A 17286-nucleotide genomic window follows, 5' to 3' on the forward strand; every position below is an offset into this window, starting at 1 on the left:
AGGAAATAAGATTTCCAATGATAAAGACAGACTGAACATAGAATAACAGAATCATAGAACTGGAAGGGAACTCAAAAGGTCATCAAGGCCAGTCCCCTGCACTTATGGCAGGACAAAGCACCACCTAGATCATCCCTGGCAGACGTCTATATAACCTACTCTTAGGCTATGTCTACACTATAAAGATAAATCGGAAACAGAAATGCAATTTGCAGTACACAAATTGCGTATCTTTTTCCAATTTACTTCCTAAAGAGGCTTTTCTGAAATTTGTCCCATCTACAAGGGGCCAAATTTTGGGGAAAAAACCCTCTTTCAGAACATCCCTTCTTCCTCGTAAAATAAGGTTTACAGGGATGCAGAAAAAACCCGTCCACTTTTCTGACATTTTTTTCAGAAAAGCGGACACATTCCTTGGACGCAGCAGAGCTTTTCCGGGATACCTCCAGTATCCCGGAAAAGCTCTGCAGTCTAGACATAGCCTTAAATATCTCTAATGATGGAGATTTCACAACCTCCCTAGACAATTTATTCCAGTGTTTAACCACCCTGACAGTTAGGAAGCTTTCCCTAATGTCCAACCTAAACCACCCTTGCTGCAATTTAAGCCCATTGATTCTTGTCCTAGCATAAGATATTAAGAAGAACAATTTTTCTTCCTCCTTGTAACACCTTTTTAGTTATTTGAAAACTTCTATCATATCTCCTCTCTTTTCCAAACTAAACAAATCCAGTTCTTTCAGTCTTCCCTCATAGGTCATGTTTTCTAGACTATTCATAGTTTTTGTTGCTCTTCTCTGGACCTTCTCCAATTTCTCCACACCTTTCCTGAAGTGTGGTGCCCAGAACTAGACACAATACTTCAGCTCAGGCCTAATCAGTACAGAGTAGAGCAAAAGAATTTCTCATGTCTTGCTCACAACTCTTCTCTTAATGCACTGCAGATAGGCTCATTTCTGGGGGAGGGGAATGGGGACAATTACTCCCTGGGCCCGGAGATTCTAACAGGCCTGTAACCCTCCATGTCACATATTGACATGAGAAGAGTACTTTGGGATACACCCGTCCATCCCAGAGGCCCAGCCAAGCATGTAGGGTAGAAAGCACTGGTTGAACTGGGTGTGTGTGTGTGTGTGTCACCTCTTCCAATGCAAATCATGATAAGAAGTATTTTGTTTTGACAGGGGCTCAGTCAACTTGATATTAATTTGAAAGTTTGTACTGCATATTTCTGATTGATTGCCATTGAACTCACTTTAATACAAGTAATTTTACCATTATCAGTATAGGAAATATGATCATTCACCCACTCATGCTTTGTACTACTACATTCTCTCCCTAAATCCCCTGACCCCAAATAGGACAAGAGCAATGGTATACAGGAGTGAGGCATTATAGATTTGTTTGAATCATCTGTATCTATTGTCTCCTTTGGGTTTTTGAACATGATAGCACAGGAATTTGCTTCTGTGTAAGGCTTTCTGAAAAATTCAGAAAAGAGAAACTTCGTGTTGTGTTCTAGAAGAGTTCACCTGAAATACAGGAAAGGGAAGTATAATAGTAGTTGTATATAATTTAGCCCATTACTGGTTACATGCGTGATTAAACTTAAGCAAGTGCTTTGCTGAATCAATGTCTACATAACCCACTTGAAATAGTGAAGTTATATTAAGCCCATTTTACATACAGTTAACTATAGGCAAATGTAAACTGACTTTATACAAGGTCCCACAGCAAACCAGGGGAAAAGCTGGGGACAGAATATAGGAGTTGTAACTTATACTTGAATTACTCTGTGCCTTTCTGAGAGCGAAATGACAGAAGGGACCTTTACTCTGCTAAGAATTCACACTAGCTTGATTTTTTCTAGTGTCAGTGTTCAAGCACTGGATCATGTTATGCCTTTGTTTGGTAAATGTATGAACCCTCTGGTATCAGACGTCTTCTTTTTTATTCTTTTGTATTTTTATAGACTGAACAAGTTGCTTTTTTACCTTCTCTCTGGTATAGTAAATAGCAATGGGCTCCTCAAAATCTATTATTAAGTTGTATTTTCAAGACCTTGAATCATTCTTGTACTGCTTTACTAAACACTTCTCTCCCTGCTGCTATTCTATATTCCCCTGTTTATACACCTAAGGACTAGGACTAGCCTTCTCAGTCACTGTGTAACACTGGGAATTCAGTTGGTTTTCTACAATGACCACTTTCAGATGCCTGAATGACCTATATTGTCATCTCAGAGTTAAAGATTACCAGGATATAGTTCCACATTCTGTAAATATGACCTACATTCTTTGTTCCAAGATATGCATAGTTCATGATTGTGCATATGGTAAGATGATTCCACATGGTTTGAATGAGTTCACCTTACCAAATGTGTATGCTGTCATTCAGGGCTGGCCCACAACATTTTGGCACCTGAGGCGGGGAGCTCAAATGACACCCCCCATACCCCCTCGCTTGGGCCAAAACTTTGAAAGGTCTCAATTCTGCCTTCTCCTTGTTCTACTCCTCTCACGGCACTCCACCATCTCTGTGCATCTAGAGCAGAGACAATCCATATGCACCAGCAGCAAACACAATTTTCTACACTCTGGGTCCTAGTGGCGCCTCCCCCCCACAGTATGGCACCTGAGGCGGCCACCTCAGTTCGCCTCATGGTAAGGCCAGCCCTGCTATCATTCACCACCAAGTCAATATTTGTATCATCTCCACCTGTTACCAGGAGACCTAACACCTTTGTACCATAGTCTTGTGTCTGATCTGACACAACCTGTCAATGTTTCGCAGGAGGGATCCTGAAGGGAAATTTGGAAACCTCGTGAATTACAACCAGAGTTTTAGACACACTCCAAGAGGGTAAATCTTATCTGCCTCAGTGTGAGTCCTTTGCGCTGATAACAGGACTCACATACAAGAGATGACAGGGCTAGAGTCATTGGACAAAAATTGACTCAAAACTCCCTTTCCCAACCACCGCCAGAAAAAAGCAGTCAGACAAAAAGCATTTCATGAATTTGTGTCAATGTCAGCAAATTGTTTTGGTTCAAATAAACATTTAGATGGGGGGGGGGGGGGGAGAGAAGAAGTGCTTCACTAAATGACCAGAGGAAGTGGTCAACCACCATCACCCTCATCAGGATGTGGAAAAGCAGGGTTTGAATATACATTTGGCAACTGGGACTTAAACCCACATCTTCACTTCACCCAAGTGACTTCCCCAAGCACCTGGCTATTCGGGGCGGGGGTCTTGCTTAATCTTTTTTGTTGAAGCTTGCCTCCTTGGTACAAAGTTCTTGAAAGGACACTGGGACAGAGAAGGAGTCTAGCCTGCTACTCAGAGCACTGTAGAAGGGACGCCGGGCTACCAGTCTCTGTTCTGGAGAGGAAATTCAAACCTGGGTCTCCCACATCCTGTGTGAGCACTCTATCTACCGGACTAATAGAGGAGGGAGGGCATTGCCATCCCCAGGTTTGTGACTCTAGCCCCTCGTTTCCTTTTACTGAGGGACCCTAACATGACAATTCTCCAGCTTTTGGATGAAGATTCCCAGACACTCTCACTTGTAGTTGAACCAGAAGGGGATTTTTATTTTGATTTTTTATTGCAGAGCTGCCAGCCAAGCAGTTACCAGGCTCTCCCCCCCCCCCGTTTCTCATGGTGGCACCCCAGGCTCTTGTGCCAGGTCATGATCCCCCCCCCCAGATGCTCCCCCTTCAACACCCTGGCGCCTGTTCCCCTCACAGCCCCGCCTACGGCCTGTATTTGCTCCCTCCTCCTCCTCTGCCCCCTCCCCCTTCTCGCTGCCCCTCCTCCTCTTCCCCCTCCCTTCCCGCGCCTTGTTCCCCGCCTAGCCCCAGCTGATTGGCCACAGGCGCGCGCTCGCGGCTCCCGCCCCGCCCCCCCCAATCGGCGCGCGCTGCAGGCGGGCGGGCGGCGCGGTTGCCTGGGGAACAGCCTGACGCCCGGCCTGGCCGAGGGAACGAGCCTGGGAAGCCCTCGCGAGGTGAGCAGCGTCCCCTAGTGGGGAGAGCCCGTGTTCCCTCCTGACCCGAGCACCCCCGGCGGGGAGACCCCGCCCTTCCCCTCCCCAACTCCCCCCTCCCCTTGGGGAAACCCCCCCCATCTCCAGCGCTTGGGGGAGCCTCCTTAACGCATCCCTTGGGCCCCAGCGTCCCGTCAGGGGGGGCCCTGCCTGTACTTCCAGCGGGAACGGCTTCCCCCAGCGGGGCCATAAAGAAGACACGTTGGACACAGGCCCTCCCTTGCCCCACAGCAGCTCTTCCCTCAGTGCCTCAGAGAGGCGCCCCCTTGTGGGCAGACCCCCCCCCCACCTCCTCCCAAAGCGCCCCTTTTTGAGCAGGGCTCTCCATCAGCATCCCTGCCCCGCGTTCCCAGTATTCCAGATACACTCCTTGGGAGAAGTCCAGGGAATCTCTAAGACAGGAGAGTGTGAGCTCATCCGAGGAGGCAGTCACAGCAGTCACCCACCCCGTGATCCAGCCTAGAAGAGGGGTGTTTGATTTGGGCTTTTTATGGAAGGTGCGATGTTCGCGGCTGAGCGGGCAGGAGGACGTGGGATGTTCTGAAACAGTTTTCCAGGAGCAGCAGTGGCAAACCAACCTGAGTACTTTTAAAGTGGAACTTTATGAATGGGATTGTACAAGCAGCGGAGTGGGCTCAGTGATGACCGTGGAGATTTACAGTTATATGTTGGCATAAATGTTGCCAAGAGCACTTATCATCTTGGAAGGCTGGAGCTATGGTCTCATTTGTGTCTGTTCAAGCCTGACACTGGTTCTAAGTGTTAAATAATTTTCTTGTGAATTTGCCTCCTACTTTTCTCTACCCAGTGTATGTTTCTGCTTCTTTATCATTAACTGAGTTTTCTATTGAAGTGAAGACTATTTTTACTGTCCCTCACAATGGTCCGCTACGTTTCTGGGTGTTGTAACAGATGGCTCCATAATAGAGAGTGATTAATATGGAGGAACTTCTGCAGAGATTTGGCATTAGGACAGGTTATGATTAGCACAGATTTCACAATATTTTAATTTCTTTTAGTGCAGCATCCCAATTGCAGAACCAAAGCACACTACAAACCTTATTCATCCTAATAGTTCATACTGATGTGTGTAGTTCCATTCACTCCCATGTAAGGGTATGTCTACACAGAATCATTATTTTGGAATAACTAATATTATTCCAGAATAACATAGTGCGCATCTACACTACAGGCCTTTATTTCGAAATAATGTCAAGCTGGAGGACTTGTTACTCAGACTCCTGTAACTCTCATTTCCTGAGGAGTAAGGGAAGTTGAAGGAAGAGTGTTCTTCCTTCATCTTCCTGCTATGTAGACAGAACCAAAAGACGAGTTAAGCTATGCAATTGATGTATCTGAAGTTAAGTATCTTAATTCAAGTTTAGCCCAGCTGTGTAGATGTACCCTAAGGGATTTGAGGCTTAGAATGTATAGGAAATGAAATGAATAAAGATAGTCAAACAACCCTCCCAACATAATACAGTGTACTGTTTATGTCAGTATACAGCTATCAAACTGTGTGGTTTCCCTCCTCCTTACAGAAATATTAATACCCAGCACGATTACCTCCAAAATCATATTAATATCCAAAGCCTGTAAGATTGGCTTAAATTTATAAAATTAAACTAAAACAGTGATATTCTTTCTATTTGCCTTACAGTTTCTGAGCATTTAGGGTGTTCTTTTGCCATTTTTTTCAATCTCTTTCATCCACAACTGTAAAGCTAAAAAAGTGGTGTTGATTTTTTAATAATGAAAGCTGAAATTCTCACTTAGTTACAGGCCTCCAGAAGGTGGTTCTTTAGCAATATTTGGGTTTTTTTTAGACTCTTGCTGAAATTAAGATGTTGACAACTCCGAGAACCACAAAAAGATAATGATCAATTTATTTGAAAGAAAAGGTACTTGACTCCACTGCTATTACTCTTGAGTCAAAGAGTAAGACAAATCCTAAATATATAAGTAAAGTTTCCTTTGTCTTTAGGATCAGGCCCCAAATGCAGACAAAGAAATACGTCAGATAACTTCTGGTCTCATTACAATTGTAATCCAGACTAACTTTTGCAGAGTGGCTGGTTTTATCATGGTATAAAAGCTGAATTTGCCCTTAGAGAATAACTTCAGAAAATGTACCTGAATTATGTAACAGAAAAATATTCTGTTTGTGTCAGAGTTCTTAGAATATTAAGTAATTGAAAATGCCTAGGTAAACGGAATGTTTATAGGAGAGAACCATGGTTTCTAACTTTGCATTCCCTTTCCCATTTTTCTTTCTTCTTTAATAATCTTCCCATGCCCCTTCTTTTTCTCTTCCCTTCCCTCCCCTCTTTCCTTGTCCCTTCCCTTCTGTTATTAATTGTGAACACGATTTGCCTTCAGCGAATCAATACAGTCCACTATACTAGCATTCAGGACAAGGGGCTGCAGTGAATACAGCAGTAGGTGCATTTTAAATTGAGAGAGAATTCTGAAGGTGGGAAGCTATATAAGTTAAAATGTCATGTGTAATAATTACAGGTTGAACCTCTCTAGTCCGACACCCTCAGGACCTGACTGATGCTGGACCTGACTGATGCTGGACCAGAGAATTTGTGAAACCATGGGAGGTCAGTATTGGCTAGTAGCATTACCAACACTTCCCCTGCTTACTGGGCTCTTAAAAGACATTTAGGGATAAATTAGAGCTAAATAACAACACACAACACTGAGAGCCAGGACTGGTGTCTGTAAACAGACTTTATGAGACTGTGGGAAACTTGGGAATACCCATAACAAGTGAACATTTGGCTAACTAAAATCATGCTGAACTATGGATGTTGCTGGACCAGAGAGTGCTGGACTAGAGAGGTTCAACCTGCATGAGCATATGAAGTTTATTTAAAGGTAGCAAGTATATTCTTATTTCTGATAATTTCACCATTAAAATAAATCCCTGTATCCTCTTTATAGTTCTGAAAAATCATCACTACTTCGTGTGGGAGAAATAATATAATACTCTGAACATCTCTTTTTAATTACTGAAGAGATATGGCCCGAGCAGCATTGGTTTAAATTCTCTACTCTGTCCTTTCAATATATTTCAGCCTTGATCTATAGGAATAAAAAGATAGCTCTGTTCCTTGTAGTTCACATACAGCTTCTCTACACAGAGGACTTCTCATAGGGAATGAGAAGTCCTGTGGAACCTTATAGATTAACAAATTTATTGGAGCATAAGCTTTCGTGGGCAAAGACCCACTTCATCAGATGCATGTAATAGGAATTCCAGAGGCAGGTATAAATATACAGGCACATGAAAATAAGGGAGTACAAATCAAGAGAAAGACCAGAGATAATGAGGTCAATACAGTCAGGGAGGATGTGGCCCACTTCTAGCAGCTGATGTGGAGGTGTGACCACCAAAGAGAAGAAACTGCTTTTGTAGTTGGCTAGCCATTCACAGTCTTTATTCAATCCTAACTAGATAGTGTCAAATTTGCAAATGAATTGTAGCTCTGCAGTTTCTCTTTGGAGTCTGTTTTTGAAGGTTTTTTTTTGTTGCAGGATGGCTATTTTTAAATCTGCTACTGTGTGTCCAGGGAGACTGAAGTTTTCTCCTACAGGTTTTTGTATGTTACCATTACTGATTCTGGATTTGTGACTGTTCATTTTACGTAGGGACTATCCGGTGGGCCAATGTATATGGCAGAGGGGCATTGCTGGCACATGATGGCATATATTACATTGGTAGATGTGCAGGTGAATGAACTTGTGATGTTGTAGCTGATGTGGTTAGGTCCTGTGATGGTGTCGCTGGTGTAGATATGTGGACAGAGTTGGCACCGAGGTTTGTTGCAGGAATTGGTTCCTGAGTTAGAGTTACTGTGGTGTGGTGTATAATTGCTAGAGAGAATTTCTCATTGTTTATGCAGATTCAGACTAACACGGCTACCCCTCAGCTACACTTCTGATACTTGTTAACATTATTCTTGAATAGCTATTTTGGATTCACTCCATGTGTGCATTCTTATTCTGGATTTATTTAATGGATTACAGTTAATTCAGAATAAAGCACTTGTATTCCACAATGAAAGCCCATCCACACATGGAGTGAATCAGAAATAGCTGTTCTGCCTTAAATTCTTATTCTGGATTAAGTTTTGTGCAGAGAAGCATGTCTACGCTAGCAAATTATTTCAAAATAATAACTTCTGAAACAATAATTTTGAAATAGTGTATCCATACTACAAGGCAGCATCGAAATAGCTCAGAATTATTTTGAAATAGCGCATCCACGCTGATTGAAGCCTGATTGGATTTAAATCCCCCGGAAGCACTCCGGGGAGGACACCAGGAGGGTGAACACTTCCTGTGGCTGAGGCTAACTGAAACACGTACCTGAAATGCTCCTGTCTACAGCCATGTCTCACACGCCACTCCTCCACTGCCTGCCCCCTCGTGGGACACCAAACTCATGCCATGTGCTCTGGTTGCCCATGAGGATGCCACAGCACTTCCAACATGGAGCTGGAGCTGCTGTAAGGCATCCAAACTGCCCACTTGCTGCTTCAGCACGATGACAACCAGTCCCAACTAGAGGACCTCTTCACCTAGGCCCTGGTGCTCCTGCTGCAGCAAATGATGCTCAATCCCCTGCTCACTGTGGAATGCCGCTTCTGGAGGACGGAGACCAGTACTGCCTGCGTCGTCCTGCAGTGATGGGATGATTAGCAGTGGCTCCAGAACTTCTGCATGTGGAAGGCCACCTTCCTCGAGCTCTGCAAATGGCTCACCCCTGCCCTTAGGAGACACCCAGCTGAGACCTGCCATCCCTCTGCAGAGCGTTGCGATTGCCCTTTGGAAACTCACCATGCTGGGCAGCTACTGCTCCATCGGGAACCAGTTCGTTGTGGGGAAATACACGGTCGGGGCTGGGCTCCTGCAGGTAGTCAAGGCCATCAGCAACATTTTGCTGCGGAGTGTCATCACTCTGGGCAACGTTGACCCCATCAAGGATGACTTTACTGCCATGGGCTTCCCCAACTGTGTTTGTGGGGGGGGGGGCTAGACAGCACTTACATCCCCATCCTGGCCCTCAACCATCATGCCTGGGACTATATCAACAGAAAGGGGTACTTTTCTATGGTGCTGCAAGTCCTGGTGGACCACAAGGGACGGTTCACAGACATTAATTTCGGCTGGTCAGAGAAGGTGCATGATGCCTACATCTTCCAGAACTCCTGCCTCTTCCAAAAGATGCACACAGGCTTGGGAAACATCGTGAGAGGTGGAGACTAGCTCCAGGATAAGGAGCAACTCCTGGCTGGCAGGCGTGGTGTTCTGGCTGGCCTCCTCCTTCTCCTTCTTGTTGTCATCCTCCTCCACAACCCCGCCCTTGTAGAGGCTGACGCCGGTCATGTCCTGGCCAGAATCAATGACAACGGGAGGGGTTATGAACAGCCCCTCCTCTCCCAGGATGGCATCCCGCTGCTGCTAGTAGCAGTAGGTATGAGGAGCCGTCCCAGAGCATGTATTTTGCTCCCTGGCCTTGTTGTAGGCCTGCCAGAGTTGTTTGATTTTCATGCAGACCTGATTGAGGGTCCACATATGTCCTTTTTTCAGCTAGACTGGCAGCCATCCGGGTATAAACATCTGCATTCCTCCTCCTGGTGCGGGCATCCTGGAGGTTGGTCTCCTCCTTCCAGACCTTGATGAGGTCCAAGATCGCTGCCCTCTTTCGTCTCTGGCCAGGGATGTCTGAGGGTGCTGCCGGAGTGCTGGTAGCCGTGGGGGTGCAGAGGAGTGCTGGGATCACTTGTGGCTCCAGCAATGAGTGCTGTGTGGCACGGGGCTGGGCAAAGTTCTCTTCATGCCACCACCTTTCCCCTTCTGCCTGCTGCTTTAAACTCTGCAGGAGAAGGGGAGCACTGGAGTTGTCAGATGTGGCCAGAGTGGCCACCAGTGCAGCTGTGAGAGGCCTCTGGAGGTCAATTATTTCAAAATAGCAGCAGCTTAGCATCCAGGCTTTTTCGAGCAACTCACACTATTTCGAAATAACAATTTTGAAATAAGCGTTATTCCTCATGAAAAGCTGGAGTTATTATTTCAAAATATTTTGAAATTAAGGATTTCGTAGGGTGGACACTTTGCTTGTTATTTTCAAATAAGGGAAGTTGTTTCAAAATAACTGCTTAGCGTAGATCAGGGCTAGATGAGCGTTGGAGGTTTGGTTCCTTTTCTGAGATTGCCAACAGAAAACTAGTTGGTGCTGTACATTGTGATGGTTCTTGTCTAGGTCCTAGCATACAGACAGAGACATTTAGGGTGTGTCTAGACTACATGGCTCTGTCGACGGAGCCATGTAGATGAGGCAGGACGACAAAGGGAAATGAAGCAGCGATTTAAATAATCGCCGCTTCATTTAAATAAAAATGGCCACCACGCTGTGCCGATCAGCTGTTTGTTGGCACAGCGTGGCAGTCTAGACGGGGATCTACCGACCCCAGAACCCTTCGTCGACAGATCCTTTATGCCTTAGAATCAGAGACCTGGAAGAGACCTCGGGAGGTCATCAAGTCCAGGCCCCTTCCCAAGGCAGGACCAATCTCAACTAAATCAACCCATCCAGGCCTTTGTCAAGCCGAGACTTAAAAGCTTCTAAGGATGGAGATTCTACCCCCTCCCTAAGTAACCCATTCCAGTGCTTCACCACCCTCCTAGTGAAATAGTTTTTCCTAATATCCAACCTAGACCTCCCCCACTGAGACCATTGCTCCTTGTTCTGCCATCCGTCACTACTATGAACAGCTTTTCTCTATCCTCTTTGGAACCTCCCTTCAGGAAGTTGAAGGCTGCTATCAAATCCCCCGTCACTCTTCTCTTCTGCAGACTAAACAAACCCAAATCCCTCAGCCTCTCCTCATAGGTCATGCGCACAAGCCCCCTAATAATTTTGGTCGTCTGCTGGCCCCTCTGTAATGTGTCCATATCCTTTCTATAATGGGGGCCCAGAACTGGACACAATATACCAGAGCCGAATAATGGGGAATAATTACTTCTCTAGATCTGCTGGCAATGCTCCTCCTAATGCACCCTAATATGCCATTAGCCTTCTTGGCTACAAGGGCACACTGTTGACTCGTATCCAGCTTCTCATCCACTATAATCCCCAGGTCCTTTTCTGCACAACTTCTACTTAGCCATTCAGTCCCCAGCCTGTAACAATGCTTGAGATTCATTTGTTTTCATTTTGCCTGGCTACTTTACAGTTTATCAATTATACAGAGGGAAACAATGTATATATGCACATTATGAGGTTTTATGACATCATGGGAAACTTGAGAGTGAAACTGTTTTATCTAAGATGTTCTCACAGATTGCCTGTGTTTATTGTATGTGATGGACCACACAAAACATTAACAAGAATACATTATACCTGTCACAGAACAAGATTTACAGGTATATAATTTATTGTCTGGACTCCACACATTCTTTGCCTGCCTTATTTGATGACATCTGTCAACTCTTCTGAAAGAAGTAGCATTTCTTTCAATTAATGTAATATGCATCTTCAAAACCTTTTGGACCTGTTGTCATGTTTCTCAGATATTTTCAAACATCGAATAATTGTATGTCATCCATCTTGTTAGCTGAATCTGGCTAATGTTATTTTTCTTTTCTCTTAACAGATGTGAAATGGGTTAGGTCAGAAGACAGCAGATTCACAATGGTTGCTGCCTGACCCACAGTTGTTAGAGTTCTTGATGTCCTTGATTATCTCTGCACTGAGTATTTGAACTTCATTTTATTTCTATTTTCAGAGCATCCATTTTCTATTTGAGGACCCTTGTTTGCCTTTGTCATTGCCTTTGTCATTTTAAGAAAACTTTAGAGGAATAGTTGAGTTAGTCTGTAACAGGAAAAACTTAAACAGCAGTCTAGTAGCACTTTAAAGACTAAGAAAACATGTAGGTGGTATCATGAGATTTCATGGACACAACGCTCTTTTTCAGATGACAGCATTGTTAGAAGTCCAGATCCAAGAATAAATAAGGGAAAGGGGGGGGGGGTGGGGGAAGGAGAGGAGGGAGAAGGAAAAAAGGAGGGGAGGAAGAAAAAACTCACAGTTTTTCTTTTTTTTCTTCCTCCCCTCCTTTTTTTTCTCTTTTTTTCCTTCTCTTCCTCCCCCCCTCCCCCTTATCTGGACTTCTAACACTCCTGTCATCTAGGCTGTGTCCAGACTCAGGTTTTTTTTCGAAAAATGTAGCCTTTTTTCAAAAAAAACTTCACCTGCGTCTAGACTGCAGCCGCGTTCAATTGAAAGAACGCGGCTTTTCTTTTGACAGCGGTAAACCTAATTTCACGAGGAAGAATGCCTTTTTTCGAAAGTGCTCTTTCGAAAAAAGGCGTTCTTGAATGCAAACGGGTTTTTCGAAAGAGAGCATCCAGACTGCCTGGGTGCTCTTTCGAAAAAGCGGCTTGCTTTTTCGAAAGTTCCGCTTGCAGTCTAGACGCTCTTTTTCGAAAGAGGCTTTTTCGAAAGCATCTTTCGAAAAAGCCTCTTTCGAAAGAGGCTTGCAGTCTAGACATAGCCCTAAAGAAGAGGGTTGTGCCCATGAAAGCTCATGATACCATCTACATGTTTTGTTAGTCTTTAAGGTGCTACTAGACTATTTGTTGTTTTTTAAGAAAACTTTGTCTCACACATTTTCTGCAGTAGATGGCTACATCATTTTTAATAGTTTGTGAGCTTTTACTATCACTAGTGATTTCTCTCAATAATTCTCCATTAATTTACCTCATATAATTTACACTGATGTCTTGAATGCAGCTCTCTGTACAGGGTGATCAGCTTACATGCCCTCCAGAAATCTGTACATGCTGATTTAGACCTAGTCAGTATGACTTTCTTGTACATTACTGTGCTGCTGCTTCTTTTTTTATTTAGTTTGAAGTAATCTAAGTTTTTGAATACATTTTGGGGGTAGTATGGTCCAGTGGGTAGGAAACTAAGCTGGAAATCTTGTTTAATGTCCTGTCTTGGTAATACTTGCTATGTGACCTTGGACAAAGCACTTCATCTTTTTGTGTGTCTGTTTCCCTCCCACTATATAGTGTAAATAAGCTCTTTGATACAGGGTCTCTTTCTCATTAAGTGTCTGAATAGCAACTAGCACAATGGAGCACCAGTGTGAATTAAGAAGTTAACCGATGTTAGGGTATGTCTACACAGCAAAGTTATTTCAAAATAACAGCTGTTATTTCAAAATAACTTTACTAGTGTCTATACAAGCCAACTGCTATTTTGAAATTAATTCAAAATAGCGGAGGGTTTATTTCAAAATTGGTAAACCTCATTCCGTGTGGAATAATGTCAATTTTGAAATTTCTATTTCGAAATAAGCTCTATGTAGATGCTTATTTTGAGATAGAGGGCCTCCAGCCCTTCCCAGGGTGCCCTGCTGGCTACTCTGGCCTCAACCAAGAAAACTCTTCTCCCTCCCCCCCCGGAGCCCTTTAAGGGGTCGTGTCTGGCCACAGTGCCCGTGCCAGCTCCAAGCCTGCCAGCCCAACAAACAGTCAGTCCTGCCCCTGACCCAGTGGCCCCAATATGAGCCATCAAGCCACCTGCAGTCAGCTCTCCACCGCTCCCCAGGACTAGTCTGCCAGCTTCCAGGAGCCTGCCAGGGGCCAGAAAAGGCGGGCACCTTCCTGTTCCAGTGCGGAGATCATGGACCTCATTCAGGTTTAGAGGGAATCCTCCAACGTCCATGATCTCTGCACTAGATGGAAGAATGCAGCTATCTATGGCAGGATAGCTGCCAGCATGACTAGCAAAGGCCGCATCCGCACCCAGGAACAGGGGACAGCTCCCAACCAGGGGCACACACACCAAGCTGCCCCTATTTCAACACCCTGGACAACATCCTGGGGGGCGGGACAGTCCATGCCCTCCAGGTGGTCATCAACCCTGGGGCAGAGGGCCTTGACCAGGGCATCAAGGAGGAGGAAGAGAGCCAGGAGCCTCAGCAGACCAGACAGAGCATGCTGATCAGCCAGGACCTCCGAGCCTTCCCAGAGGACATGTCACCATCCGAGGCCAGGGAGGCAACCGGTGAGTGCCATCACTGAACCCTTATGCGGGAGGGAGGGGAGAGAATGGAAACCAGGGACTGCACGCGTGGGCCTTGCTGTCCACAGATCACGCAGCAACCTGTGCATGTGCGAGCATGTGCCATGCCACCCCAGCTGGTTGCTACACAGGGGCATTACGCTGTTAGCCACATGCGTGTGTGAAGAGGCATGACATTCTCCTGATTCCAGGGTGGGACACAGCAGGACGCCCTCCCTCCACAAGACTACTCTACACAGAAGCAGGGGACATCTCCCCCCACTCTACCCACACTATATACAACACAGGGGCATGGGTGCGGTCTTGGGGCAGCTCCCATTCCTGGGGATAGCAGGACATTCCAAACATGGCCTCTGTGCAACCACATCGTCTCTGATGGTGCAGGAAACAGTCATCCTCACCTTGCGGGGGACAGGGGGGGACTGGGTTTCACCCACTGTGTCCCCAGGGATAACTGACCACTTCTCTTGTTGCTCCACAGCCGCACCAGCTGTGCATGCAGGGCACTCCATACCACCTGGGACATGCTCCCGCACCTAAGGGCTCCCGTGCAGTGGAGGGGGTACCAACAGCAGCAGCTGGGGGCACTGTGAGCCCTGCACCGCACCCTCCAGCACTGGGTGCAAGAAGACCTGCAGCTCCGGTAGGAGCAGCTTGCCCAGGGCCGTGCCATCTGCTAACACCTGCAGACCCTGGTGCAGAGCGTGCTACCTCCTGCTGCTCCAGCGCCTGCTGCTTCCCCAGCTACCACTCCTTCTCCCTCTCCCGCTTCTCCCTTCACACCCTCCCCACTCTCCATTCCCTCCCCATCCCCCTGGGGATGCTGAGGCCCCTTCACCCGCGTTGCTGGGAGACAGTTGGCCCAGCGAGAACCCCAACCCTGAGCACTAAGCTTCCCTTTCCCCTTGTTCCCCTTGCTTCCCCCTTCCAGCTCCCTCCTCCCAGGTTTCCTCCTTCCCTTTCCTACCCTCTCTCTTCCCTTCTTCCGCCTCCTTTCCCCAGTCTCACCAGAGTTTCATTTCCCCCTCCCCCAGTGTTGTTAAATAAAGAGAGTTTGTGCTCAGGAAAACACGTGTATTTTATTTGACATCAGGAAAGTGGGTTAGGGAGGGGAGAGTGGATATCTTATTTTGAGTTTAGGATGCTGTGTAGGCTCACCCTTTATAATACAGACTTAAATATAGTGTGAGGTGGGACAGAGCTAAGATGGCCAACAGTGTGCCCTTGTAGCCAAGAAGGCTAATGGAATATTGGGATGCATTAGGAGCATTGCCAGCAGATTTAGGGAAGTGATTATTCCCCTTTATTTGGCACTGGTGAGGCCACATCTGGAGAATTGTGTCCCATTCTGGGTCCCCCGTTACAGAAAGGATGTGGATACATTGGAGAAGGTCCAGCAGAGGGCAACAAAAATGATTATGGGTTGGAGCGCATGACGTGCAAGGAGAGGCTGAGGGATTTGGGCTTACAGTAAAACCTGTGTTGTCTCAGGGACTAGGGCGTTCTGGGGATTAGGGCATTCCGGTTGTCTAAAAATTCCGGTTATCTGAGGGTCCCTTTATGGAGCTGCAACCCTCGTGCCGCAGGGGCCACCAGCTGCCCAGCCCAGTTCCTGGCTGGCTGGATCAAAGCCCCTTGGAAATTTGCCAGTTTCTAAAGTTTTCTGGATAGTTAAGTGTTGGATAACACAGGTTTTACTATATTTAGTCTGCAGAAGAGAAGAGAGGGAGGGGATTTGATAGCAGCCTTCAACTACTTGAAGTGAGCTCTATTTTTCCTGTTTTCCATATAGCAATAATCCAGTTATATACAGAGGCAAATCTAAAAGTTATAGAAAATTTCTACAATGGCAAATTTATTATAGTTTAAGGTAAAATGAGGACCATAACCATGAGCAAAAATTCTATCAGGTTACATGCCAAACCAAGGCAGGATGATGATTATGAAAAGTATAGGAGTCTCTTCTAGTGACTTCTTAACTCTATTTATCAGGTTCACATTTAGTTTTTTCTCATATAGGCTCCATCTAGACTACGGAGAAGATTAAAGCTGCAGTGGTCGATCCGGCATTCAATTTAGTGAGTCTAGTAAAGACCCGCTAAAGACCCACTAAATTGAATGCTGAGGGTGCTCCCGTTGATGTTGGAATTCACCTGGACACCAGAATTCCTATTCTTCACAAGGAGTAAGGGAAGTCAACGGGAGCATTTCTCCCATTGACCTCCCATTGTGAGCATGGCACCAAAGCTTGGTTTAAGGTACTGTGACTCCAGCTACATCTTTTATCTTAGCTGGAACTATGTAACTTAAGCTGACATGCAGCTGTATTGTAGACCTGGCCATAGTCATAGAAATCCATGTACCTTTGTACTTTGCTGCCAGAGCTTGGACTGGTGGATGGGAAAGTGAAAATGTCCTACAAGGTGCTAATAACCTCCTATGTGGTGTTGAACACACTGACAGTTACAAATTGCAGAATCAGGCTCCAGTAGAGATTTGAGAAATAATCATTCAGTACAGATTTGAGAAATAATCATTAGATTCTAGTAATTGCACAGAGACAACTAATTTAAGCTTTCCATTCTTAATATGTTTTGATTGATACAATCCTACATTAATATATAATTTACCTTTATCAACTTGCTTGTTGCTTTCTATAGAATTACTGCTGTACCAGATCATAGTGTAGCAAGTTTGGAGCAATTTCCTGCTAATGTCCAGAACCAGTTTGTTCAAGGTGGTTGGTTACTCTATAATTAGTAAGGAAAGGCTATAAGAAAGCCAGCCCTAACATGTCAGTGGTTTCTTTAGACAGGAGCATCTCTCTACTACCAGACAATAATTAACACATAGAGAAAAGACAATTAAAGCATAGCAAAACTGAAGTAGTGAGACAAAAATTGGTCTTTAAGAAGACATATTTGCTTTATGTGCAGGTTCTGGTTAACTACTGTAATGTATGACTCAAGAGAAAGACAGAAGTTCATCAGTGATGCTCAGTATGTGAGGGAAATGCAACACAAGATGGATTCAGAGTATCAGGTATGCCCAGAAAACAAGAGACTTTGGTCAGCTGTTTCACTATTTGTTGAAAGTCACATTCAGTCAGGTAGTACATTAGGTGGT

The 17286-nt window shown here is 45.3% G+C and overlaps 1 protein-coding gene across 16 annotated transcripts in view; it reads left to right on the forward strand.

Annotated features, from left to right (window-relative positions):
• Window positions 1-3904: 3904 nt before the first annotated feature.
• MARCHF10 (membrane associated ring-CH-type finger 10) overlaps window positions 3905-17286 on the forward strand; it is a 114026-nt gene continuing 100644 nt past the window's right edge. For 3 of the 16 annotated variants that reach the window (XR_012898013.2, XM_075911299.2, XM_075911301.2), the window contains exons 1-3: window positions 6302-6487; window positions 6567-6655; window positions 17097-17202. Coding sequence is in view for 12 of the 16 variants with exons in the window: in XM_075911299.2 (XP_075767414.2) it covers window positions 17116-17202 (87 nt within the window). In the remaining 4 variants the exon portion in view is untranslated. Of the gene's footprint in view, window positions 4011-6300; window positions 6523-6566; window positions 6656-11371; window positions 11487-11716; window positions 11817-13892; window positions 14143-14641; window positions 14804-17096; window positions 17203-17286 lie in introns of those variants that run through there. The other 13 variants (XM_089773924.1, XM_089773923.1, XM_089773922.1 and 10 more) reach the window with 13 other exon arrangements.

The sequence above is a fragment of the Pelodiscus sinensis genome, chromosome 29 (genome assembly GCF_052426305.1).
Source record: "Pelodiscus sinensis isolate ZL-2025 chromosome 29, ASM5242630v1, whole genome shotgun sequence".
Lineage (NCBI taxonomy): Eukaryota > Metazoa > Chordata > Testudines > Trionychidae > Pelodiscus > Pelodiscus sinensis.